We start from the raw sequence: 12,126 nt of genomic DNA, 5'->3' as shown, positions 1-12,126 counted from the left end.
TGGAGTGTTACTCGTGATAAAAGATGAATTGAGCCATTAGTCACTATTTCTACTATGATTCTCTCAGGTGAGAATCATAGTAGAAATAGTACTAATGGCTTTGACAGTGGGTGTGAGAAGACAGATCTTTGTAAGACGAGAAGATATAAAACAGTTGTTGCAAGAAGCAAAAATGAAGAGTAAGGAAGTAAAAATTGTGACTCTGCTGGCTCAGTATTATAGGACAGAGTTGAAAAGAAGGGCCATGATTGCTAATGAATCCATGAGAAGATTGTTCAAGAGTTAGATATTAGGATAAAGTATTGCTTAGTGAGAGTTTGGAAGGTGTAAAACCAAGGAAACTAGAGATATTAAGGAGTATGCAATCAAGCATGTGTGTGTCTGGTCACCCTTGTGATAAATAACGGCACCTGGTGATTCCAGGTGCCCATACATTCTGTTATAGTTCCTGGCCACACAGGGCACTAATATGCTGTAAGTTCTGCAGCTGTCATAATGTCAGAGTGGTACAGATGCAGATAGCTAAGTGTGTAGGATTGAAATTAAACTGTCATTCATTTTGAAATTCACATGATGCTGCATTGAATACTATGTAATGATTTTAATCAAAAAAAATAATATGTGATATAACAGTTCTATGTAATGTATAAAGATATAAAGTATTTTAAATAGCTTTTAATATTTAATAAAATAATTATACTCAATACAGAATATTCTTTTAGACAATTTACAACGCTATGCTGATAGGAGACTTGTGTCGAACACTTCCTCAGGAGATCACTATATTTAAAAAGGTAAGTCCTTTTATAATGAGAAAAGAGAAAAATGTTTTGTAATGTAATAATTTATAATACAAGCATTTGAAGAAATGGAATAGCATTCATGGTTTAGAAGAGAATACAGAATGCATTTTGGGCTATAGTCCAGTGTCTGATAGAATAATTCTAATCAGAATAAAGTTATTGTTACACTCATACAGGTGTGTGCACCAACTACAGATTCAAGTGAAGATGAGGTCAAAGAATTTTACAGCAGCACTCAACAAGTAGTAGACAGTATTAATAAAACAGATTTTCTCCTGATATTAGGTGAGTGGAATGCAAAAGTGGGAGAAAAAGAACAAGGCATCACTAGAAAATTTGGTTTAGAACTGAGGAATGAAACAGGGAAAAGATGTTGGAGTTTTGTGTTGAGAACAGTTGCTTTATTGCATATGCTTGCTTTCAACAACATAAAAGAAGATTGTACACATGGACTTCACCAAATGGAGAATACAGAAATCAGATAGATTATGTTGTTGCTAACAGAAAGGGTGGGGGGTGCTATCCAATCAGCAAAAACATTATCTTATGCAGACTGTGTGACAGATCATGAATTATTGATAACTGAAGTTAAATTGAAGAAGAGAATTGAAAGTGCAAGGAAATTGAAGAAAGCAATATTACGGATAGAACAAGAGATCTGTTTAGAAAAATAAATGAAGTTACAGGAAGGTTTATCCCTAGATTAGCAATTGTAAAAAGTAATTTGGGAAAACGTCTCATGGAAGAAGAAGCAGTGAAAAAAAAATGGAAAGAGCATGTAGAGGGTTTGTACAAGGAAAGCCAATAATAGTGAAGGAGAATTTCAAAGGAGAGAATTTATTGAGGAACCCATAATAATGAAAAGCAAAGTGATATCAGCAATTTGTCAACAGGTTTGGAAGAAAATATACTGGCCTAGAGATTGGGAAACATCAGTATTCATCCCAATTCCAAAAAAAATCAAATCCCAGTGATTGTGATCCTATAGAACCATCACTCTTTAATTTCACACGTAAATAAAATTATGCTGAAAGTGATCCAATAAAGGCTGGAGCCATATGTGAATGGACAAATGCCACAAGAACAGCAGGCTTTGGGAGAGATAGAGGAACTGGAGATCAAATAGCAAACACGAGATGGATTATGGAAAGAACAAGAGAATTTCAGAAGGAAGTATTCATCTGTTTTATTGATTACAAGAAGGCTTTCGTTTGCATGGATCATAACAAACTGCGGATTGTAATGAGATCAGTGGGAATACCTGAGCATCTAATCCTCTTGATAAGAGAGCTGTATGACAACCAAGAAGCTTCAATAAAAACAGTCTTTGGAGAAACAGTGTTCGAGTGGAAAAAGGGGTGCGGCAGGGTTGTATACTCTCATCCTACTTTTTTATTATTTATAGTGTGAATATATTATGAGAATGGCTAACTTAGACAAATGTCCAGCTAGAATTAAGATTGGTGACAAGAAAATAAATAATTTAAGATATGTAGATGATACCACCCTCATAGCAGAAACTAAGGAAGAGCAGGTGATTCTGTTGGTTAAGAGGGAGAGTAACAAAGCTGGACTTAATTTAAACATCAGCATAACAAAAGTGATGGCTTCTGACATTTTAACTTAATTTATAGTAGAGGGAGATAAAATAGAAATCATTGAAGGTTGTGATTTACTGGGGTTCAGAATCAGAAATGATGGTAAATATGAAGATATGAAATTAAAAGAAGGATAGTTATGGGGAAAACAAGCTATGTTAAACCTGACAAAAATTATGAAAGATAAAGGACTGAGTAAGGCCACAAAAGTTAGAATTGTCCAAGCAGTGGTATTTCCAGCAGTGATGTATGGATGTGACAACCTGGATTATTAAGAAGACAGAAAGCAAATTGATTCATTTGAATTATGGATGTGGAGGAGATTATTAAGAATCCCATGAATCATTTGAAAAGTCAGTTATGTTAGGGAATATTGAAGGAATGAGAAGAAGACCACAAAAGAGTTGAATGGACAACATAAAAGTCGAAAAGACTGGATAGCACATAACAACAACGAACAAGCGTTCATCCTGATGCTTAATGATGTTAAGGACAGGTACAGATTGGAATAAATAGTATAATACATTGCTTATTAACATTTTGCAATAGTTTCTTTGGGGTATATTATTATTACTATTACCCTAAGACCCCCATGGAGTCAAAGACTTATCCAAGAGGTCCTTTTGTCACACACACAATTCATCATACTGCACCTTAAAGACACTCAAATTCTCTGCAGACACCACACTCTCAGCAAATCGATACAAAATTAATAATGGGAAAAACTCACGTACAAAGATTATTTAATAGTATAATTTTTGCCTATGTGTCACAGGCATCTTCAATACATTAAGCTCAAATTAAACAATAACTAAAAATTCCAAAAAGCACCACCTAAGTAGCTGGTAAGATAACTAAAAAGGTCAATAAATTTCCTTTAAAAAAAAAAATCAATACAACAAAAAGTTAGGCAAGATTAGCTGATTTGTAAAGTACTATCTCCCATAAAGGGGATAGAAGTAAGTCATTGGATCTGTTTAAGTTAGGAGAATGAAGTAGAGTTTCACATGTTTCTTTATAAAGGTGTTCCATGAGAAACTGACTTTCGTGAAGAACTCGTCTTTCTCCAATGAACTCTGTGTCTAGTGAAGATGGCATGTTCTGCAAGTCCAGACTTTTCAGGTTTAAAGTATCCAATATAAGATTAGTGTTCTTCTAGCCGAATAGAAGCAGATCTTCCCGTTTGTCCGAAATAAGATAATCCACAAGAGCATGGAATCTGGTAGACACCTGGGTGATTAAGATGTGGAAGCTTGTCCTTAGGAGAAGTGAGAAAGGTGGAGATTTTTCTAAATGGTCGAAAGGCAACAAAAATATTCAGTGGTTTTAAAACTTTTGCTATACGTTCACTGATGCCTTGTACATAAGGGATAGTAATGCACGTTATTTCTTCTGTGTTTGAAGAGGAAGACATATTTAAACTACTCAAAGTTCTTTTAATGAAGCAATTGTTATAACCATTAGATAGAAAGGAAGTTATAACCATTATGAAGAAAAGAAGTTATATATTGTAGTTCTTTCTGTAAAAGATCGTCTGAAGAACAAAAGGAGTGGGCCCGATGAATCATTGTTTTAATAGTTTCTGCCTTTTGACTGGGATGGTGATGAGATTCCGCACGGATATAATGGCCTGTATGAGTCTTCCTTCTATAAACTGAGAAATGTAGGTTACCATCTGGTTGGCAAAGAATTAGAAGATCTAAAAAGGCTAACTGCTTATTTGATTCTACTTTTAGGGTAAACTTGATCCTAGGATGAAATGCGTTTAACTTAGTGAAACATTGTTGAAGTTCATTCGAAGAGCCATTCCATACATTTCTTGTACATTTCAGCAAAAATGTCATCGACATATCTGAACCAATGAGTAGGTCTGGGAGAAATGTTGTCAAAGATATGTTGTTCAAAATGTTCCATAAAGAAATTGGAGATAGCAGGAGAAAGAGGATTATCCATTGCTGTTCCTTCAATTTGTTGATACAACTTATTTTTAAAGGAAAAATAACCAGAATTTATTACAAAATCAAATTTGTTTACAATGTCTGAAGGAAATTCCTGTTGTAATAATTCAATGCTTTTCGAAAGAGGCACATTTGTAAATAAAGAAACAACATCTAAACTGATCATGATATCAGAAACGTCCAAATGAAGATCTGAAATTTTATTTTTGAAATCCAAAGTATTTTTTATATAAGTATCAGTTCTTCTAGTTGAAGAGGAGAATAAATTTGATTAAAAAAAAAAAAAATATATATATATATATACAGGGTGTTCGGGATAAATTTGACAGTTTCGTAAGGAAAAAGAAAATCTTCTTTGTATCTATTAAATTTAATGAATTGACAAAAAAACATTACAGGCAGAGTTAATTACAATACTATCAACAAGATTTACTCAAAATAACCACCATTAGCATCGATCACAGCTTCAATTCTGCTTCGGAACCTCGAACAAGCTGATGCTACAGTCTCCCTGGGAAGGGCCGCAAAAACTGTTTTAATTTTATCCATTAACTGGGCTTTTGTATTACTGGAAGTGCGATTGGTGTCTTTTTCAACTGCGCCCCATACAAAATAATCCATGGGGTTAAGGTCTGGGGAGTTTGGAGGCCAAACATTTGGACTGGTGAAGTCGTAGAAATTTTCAGACAACCATTTTTGACTTTTCCCAGAGGTGTGGCAAGGGGCCGAATCCTGCTGCCATACATACAGCCTACCATTGGCTACCCTTGTTATCCAGGGCTTGACTACAGTTAGCAACTCCACGAACAAAGCCCGAATTCCAATGCCAGGGTTCTTCAACACCTGTTCCTGCAGATTTGCGAGGAATTCTGCTGTACGAACGCAATCAGATCGTCTGCTAGGGATCTTTCTTCTTGCTACATCCTCGTAGTCACCATTGCAAGTCTCTAGTTCATGCCTGATTGTTTTTACTGTATTCAGGGAGCATTGGGCAGCAGTCGTAATATCCTTATTTTGATTGCGGGCACGAATCATCATGATACAAGTTATTCTCTTCCATGATTCAGGTGGGTTCCAGCTATCCATCCTTTCTGACATCTTGTATATGAATGAAGAAGGGTCCAAACTTTTAAATGAAGAGAAGTGTGTGTTAATACATGTAACTTACGGAAAAATATAATTAATTATAAATATGTCAAATTTATCCCGAACACCCTGTATATACTATTAAATAATCTTTGTACGTGAAGTTTTTTCCGTTATTAATTTTGTATCGATATGTCTACTCACAGCATACCTCTTTTAAAACTTATTGCTAGACTTTACGGAGAGTCTATTTCCAAACAATCTGCTAGATATGGTAAAGTATTGGTAAAGAAGGCCAAATGCATTAACAGATTAATATTCCTTAAACGATGTAAGATGGCCCAGGTTATTCCAATCTGTTGTAAAATAAAAGAAGTTTTTAGGTCTCCAAAAGCTCATCAGATTTTTAGCTTCGTGTAGCTGATTATTTAAAAGAGACTAGCTTTGAAGTAGATCCTCTTAAATAGAGAAATTATGGACATAATTTCTCTATTTAAGAGGGCAAGGATCTGTTTTAACGGTTGAAACTTTTAATACTGTAATGCGCATATCTTCGAGTTCTTACCTAAAGGTCTTTAATGATTCTCGTGACAAGCTAAAATGCAAATTTGAATCACTGGTCAGCATACCTAGATCCAGTAATAATACTATTGATATAGATAAAGTAGTTATAAATGTTTCCAGACATCCACTAATAGATTGTGAACGTTTTGTTTTATCAAAAGTACATGATTTCACCGTTACGCCAAATAAGGTGCCACTTATGGATTTTTTTCATAACATAGACAGGGGTATTCGATCCTTATCCCAAAAAACAGCCAACAGATTACGTTTTGAATGTGCACAAATTCTTTTTCATGCCAAGCCTCCTCGTCCTAATCTTTCTTACTCTGAGTTTAAAGCATTGAAATCACTGAAGAATAACAATAATTTAATTATTACGAAAGCTGATAAGGGGAAGGCTGTAGTGATTCAAGATAGGAAGAAATATGAGAGAAAAATGTCTCTTTTACTTCGTGACTGTTCGACTTATAAGCCTCTTACATCGGATCCTACCTGGAGTCAATTGAAGAGACTTAATTCTCTTGTAGATAATGTATCTACATGGAATGAAGATCAAAAGAAAAAACTTAAAACCTTCTTCGGTCGTCCACCTAGATTGTATGGTCTTCCAAAAGTTCATAAACCAGGCATTCCGTTAAGACCAGTCGTAGATTGTATAGGTTTCCCCACTTACAAAATCTCAAAATTTTTATCAAATTTACTCTCCTCTTCAACTAGAAGAACTAATACTTATATAAAAAATACTTTGGATTTAAAAAAATAAATTTCAGATCTTCATTTGGACGTTTCTGATATCATGATCAGTTTAGATGTTGTTTCTTTATTTACAAATGTGCCTCTTTCGAAAAGCATTGAATTATTACAACAGGAATTTCCTTCAGACATTGTAAACAAATTTGATTTTGTAATAAATTTTGGTTATTTTTCCTTTAAAAATAAATTGTATCAACAAATTGAAGGAACAGCAATGGGTAATCCTCTTTCTCCTGCTATCTCTAATTTCTTTATGGAACATTTTGAACAACGTATCTTTGACAACATTTCTCCCAGACCTACTCATTGGTTCAGATATGTCAATGACATTTTTGCTGTATGGAATGGCTCTTCGGATGAACTTCAACAATGTTTCACTAAGTTAAACGCATTTCATCCTAGGATCAAGTTTACCCTAGAAGTAGAATCGAATAAGCAGTTAGCCTTTTTAGATCTTCTAATTCTTTGCCAACCAGATGGTAACCTACATTTCTCAGTTTATAGAAAGAAGACTCATACAGGCCATTATATCCATGCTGAATCTCATCACCATCCCAGTCAAAAGGCAGGAACTATTAAAACAATGATTCATCGGGCCCACTCCTTTTGTTCTTCAGACGATCTTTTACAGAAAGAACTACAATATATAACTTCTTTTCTTCATAATGGTTATAACTTCCTTTCTATCTAATGGTTATAACAATTGCTTCATTAAAAGAACTTTGAGTAGTTTTAATATGTCTTCCTCTTCAAACACAGAAGAAATAACGTGCATTACTATCCCTTATGTACAAGGCATCAGTGAACGTATAGCAAAAGTTTTAAAACCACTGAATATTTTTGTTGCCTTTCGACCGTTTAGAAAAATCTCTACCTTTTTCACTTCTCCTGAGGACAAACAAGCTTCCACATCTTAATCACCCAGGTGTCTACCAGATTCCTTGCTCTTGTGGAATATCTTATTTCGAACAAATGGGAAGATCTGCCTCTATTCAGCTAGAAGGACACCAATCTTATATTGAATACTTTAAACCTGAAAAGTCTGGACTTGCAGAACATGCCATCTTCACTAGACACAGAGTTCATTGGAGAAAGACAAGCGTTCTTCACAAAATTCAGATTCTCATGGAACGCCTTTATAAAGAAACATGTGAAACTCTACTTCATTCTCCTAACTTAAACAGATCCGAAGGCTTATGTCTATCCCCTTTATGGGAGATAGTATACTTTACAAATCAGCTAATCTTTCCTAACTTTTTATTGTATTGATTTTTTTTTTTTTTTTAGGAAATTTATTGACCTTTTTAGTTATCTTACACCAGCTACTTAAGTGGCGCTTTTTGGAATTGTCAGTTATTGTTTAATTTGAGCTTAATGTACTGAAGATGCCTGTGACACATAGGCAAAAATTATACTATTAAATAATCTTTGTATGTGAGTTTTTTCCATTATTAATTTTGTATCAATAAGTCTACTCATGGTATACCTCTTTTAAAACTCTCAGGCAAGCCATTCCAATCATTCACAACTCCATGCAGAAAGCCTACTTCTCACTCTTTCTTCACACTCTCCTTATATAGCTTCCAGGGATGAACTCTTGTTCTCCCCTGATTTCCTGCTGTTTTCTCTAAAATTTCTTCAACATTGGTCCTATAACAACCTCTTACTAACTTGTGGGTCTCTATCATATCACTCCTCTTCCTCCTATCCACTAAACTGTAGATTGCATCTTCTCAACCTTTCCTCATATTCAACATTCCAGAGATTAGAAATGACCTTAGTTGCCTCTGGGCCCATTCCAATATCTCTTCATCCTTTTGAAAACCAAGTGAACAAATCTTTGCACAATAGTCCATTGTGGTCTAATCAGAGCCTTATACAATGGAACAGGAATCTCCTTACTTCTTTAAGTCAGTGTCCTCTGTATCATTCCCAGAATTCGTTCTGTTGTCCTCACAATTTTGGCAATGTGTTCTCTAAATTTTAAATTCTTATCCACCATCACCCCAAGATCTCTTATTTCTTCCACTTTCAACAATATATCCCCACCAAGCATAAATTGTACATCCCATCTTTGTTTCATATAATTTAAAACCATACATTTTGCTACATTGAACTGGCGTCCCCACTGTCTTTCCCATTCCTTCACTAAACTTATTATACTAAAACTGACAAGGTAAGAGACAAAAACAGACAAAATAAATAAACAAGTTGATTCTCAGTGTAGCAAATTATAACAAATATATTCACTATATCAACTACTATAAAGGTCAGATCGAAGTCCACGCAGTGCTATGCAAAAAGAAATTCCTGTTTGCTGGAGAGAGAGAGAGAGAGAATCAAATATAGCATATTTATATAGCTAAGGTTTTATTAAGCATTCTCAAGTGCTAATTTAAGTGCTTGTCCAGATTGTCTGGCTCAGCAAATAGGGATTGCTCCTCCCTGGAACCCAGTCTTTTAACCAAAAAAAAAAAAAATTGCTGTAGACCTTTGCTATTTCAGACAGCAGTATAAATGTTAAGGTTTATGACAAAATGGTGGCAGTTGTCTGCTGTACTCCTGCCCTGATGCCTTTAAGAGTGTGTCTAACCACATGCTCAGCTTTTGATGATGGCTCTGAGGGTAGAGCCATCATCAAAAGGTGGCTCTTCCACCACCACTACCCCAATACCAGATTCAAAATAAGAGTTATGCCTATTCCATTTGGAAAATAAAAAGGAATTACAGGATTTATATTTTATTTGTCAAGATTGTATACATGGCTTGAGATGTAAAAGATTTCTATATATTTGTAACTTAAACACTTAAGTTATGAGGATTAGGCATATTTTGATAGCTCAGACTAATTTCAAGAGGATAATTATCTTCTTTTATCCATTTATCTTCTTTTTTAAAATTTAATTGTTTTAATTTTATAGTATACAAAATTCCTCACCATCACCAAATTCCCAATATTTACTCTTGTTGGGTGTATGTACTGGATATCATAATACTATATGATAAGTACTTTGTTCAACTGTTTCATTTCTGAGCCCTCTAAGTTAAAATTGATGAAGACTGACTTGTATATAGCTAGTGTTTTGACTAATTACTCTTTTTTTTTCATATAAATTTATTCTTTCGATTCTTTACTGTACCATCTTTACTAATTCTGTTGTCTTTTTCCGTATTTAATATGCCATCTTTAGTAAAATTAATGCGTGATCTAATACTACATTGCTGAATTTACTGTCATGTGTATTGTGAAATAATTTCATGCTGAATAATTTCAAGGTATCTGTGAGATATAAGGAAAATTTCTATTATATTAATTTTTTTTTTTTATAATAAGTTATTTGTGTTGATTATTTTTCCTGAAAGTGACTATTGTATTGGACAGAGGAGATGTTTATTTTTCAAAAACTTTTGCAGAAGTGTAGATGATGCAGATAGAATACTGCATTACAAACTATTGTTGAAACTGAAAAATGGAGATGGATATGACACTGTTAAGTGGATTAGAGGGTGGCTGCTGAACAGCTATCAAAAGTGATATATGGAGGGGCAGAACTGGGGCAAAAGCTGGTGACTAATGGTGTGCCACAAGGTTCAGTGCTGGGACCATTGCTGTTTAATTTGTACATAAATGATATAGGAAATATTCAGTTGTTTGCTGATGATGCAAAATTAGGTAGAGTAATAGTTAATCAAGGCAATGGAGAGTTGCAGGACGATTTAAATAAGCTGTTAGTATGGGCAAAAGATAACAGGTCTCAGTTTAATGTTGAGATATGTAAAGTTATGCACTTTGGGATAAATAGATAACAAAGTTTATCCCATTGATGGTGCTGTACTCCAGAAGCTAGAGATTTAGGGGCGGTGATAGACAGAGAGTTAAAGTACAGAAGACATATTGCTAAGGTAGCACATAAGATTACTTGGCTAGTGAAGAACATATTAACAAGTAGAGATATAAGGAAGTTGTAATTCCTTTTTATAAGGCCTTGATACACCCACATCTGGATTACTGTGCTCAAGTCTTGTCTCCTGGGTTTCTTGGTGATTTGGAAGTGGCAGAGAGGATTCAGAGGCGAGTGATCAAGATTGTGAGTGGCCTGTGGAATGTGCCCTATGAGGATAGATTGAAAGTGTGTGGATTGCAGAAGTTGGTTGATAGGAGAAAAAGAGAGGATATGATAGAAGCATTTAAGTTGCTTAAAGGATTTTACAGCATACATGCAGGGGAAATGTTTCAGCATTTGGTTAGAGGGACCAGAACAAGGGGTTATCCCTGGAAGTTGAATGATTGTAGTCATTAGTGAATGATTGAATGGTGTTGTCAGTAGGGATCTGAGGACTAGAGTTTTTGCTTAGAGAGTGGTGAATGAGAGGAATGGGTTGCCAGAGTCAGTTGTCAGCGCTTTTACTGTTAATTGGTTCAATGAGAGATATGATAGATTGGGTCTCTCGTGATGAGTCTTCGGACTCCATGGAGGTAGGTGCCCATATAATAATAATTACTGAAAGAGGATGGAGACGGATAGTTTGTTAATCAACTTGGATATAGGAATAGCTAAGTGATATGGAATTGGTTTAAGAAAAGTGATGCCTTGAAGAATAACAAGCATGTATTACAGTATCTGCTGTGGGACCACTGTTCATTTTATATATTTATACATAGTTCATGGTTTAACACCTGACATGATATTACTACAAGAGGATTTAAATAGGTTATTTGCTGTGTGTAAATGAATAGGATTGGCAGTTCCTTTGCATTGTATCTATGGAATTTCACTCCAAAAATGATTGGGGATCTGTCGATGATGACAAAGTTCTAGAGTCGCATTGCAAAAGTAGTAAAAGTTAGACATAAAATTTATATTGCTGTTGAGGCCATGAATGTTGGTGAAGTGGATACGGAAACTTTTTTCTTAACAAGAATTAATGTTTTTTTTAATGTATTTTTTAATTTTTTGGTTAGATTTTGGTGTTTTTTTGTTTTTTTCCAATTATTTTTTATAGGAGAATCTTTATTATCTACAGCAGAACTGTCTTTCATTTAGTTATAATCCATTCTCTGTGGGGAGGAAGAGATAATAATAAGGAATAGGAGCACAGTGAGAGGTGACATTCACAAACATGCTTTCCACACAGTGGAAATCCAGTCTCATGTCCGCACATGACCTTGACAGTTCCCCTTGCAAATAATTGCACTTGGTCTCCCTTCAGTCATGAATTATCAGAGTAAGTGGCAGCAGGATTTAGCACTAGCTGATCAGGCATCCTCCAGATTCATTATTATACAGTTCAGTCCTGTGCACCATATAGCAGTCAGTCAGCCTATGGAACCATTTTACTGTTATACCTGTGAATGAAGGAGGA

The 12,126-nt window shown here is 34.8% G+C and overlaps 1 protein-coding gene across 1 annotated transcript in view; it reads left to right on the top strand.

Annotated features, from left to right (window-relative positions):
- Window positions 1–737: 737 nt before the first annotated feature.
- Window positions 738–12,126, top strand: part of LOC150101203 (mutS protein homolog 5-like) — a 194,114-nt gene continuing 182,725 nt past the window's right edge. The window contains exon 1 of the mRNA XM_090402188.1: window positions 738–794. Within this exon, the coding sequence (XP_090258314.1) occupies window positions 738–794 (57 nt within the window). The remainder of the gene's footprint in view (window positions 795–12,126) is intronic.

The sequence above is a fragment of the Typopeltis vanoorti genome, chromosome 12 (genome assembly GCF_054136105.1).
Source record: "Typopeltis vanoorti isolate ZY-2024b chromosome 12, IOZ_Tvanoo_1.0, whole genome shotgun sequence".
NCBI classification, from domain to species: Eukaryota; Metazoa; Arthropoda; class Arachnida; order Uropygi; family Thelyphonidae; genus Typopeltis; species Typopeltis vanoorti.
This window is presented reverse-complemented; position numbering and strand designations above follow the sequence as displayed.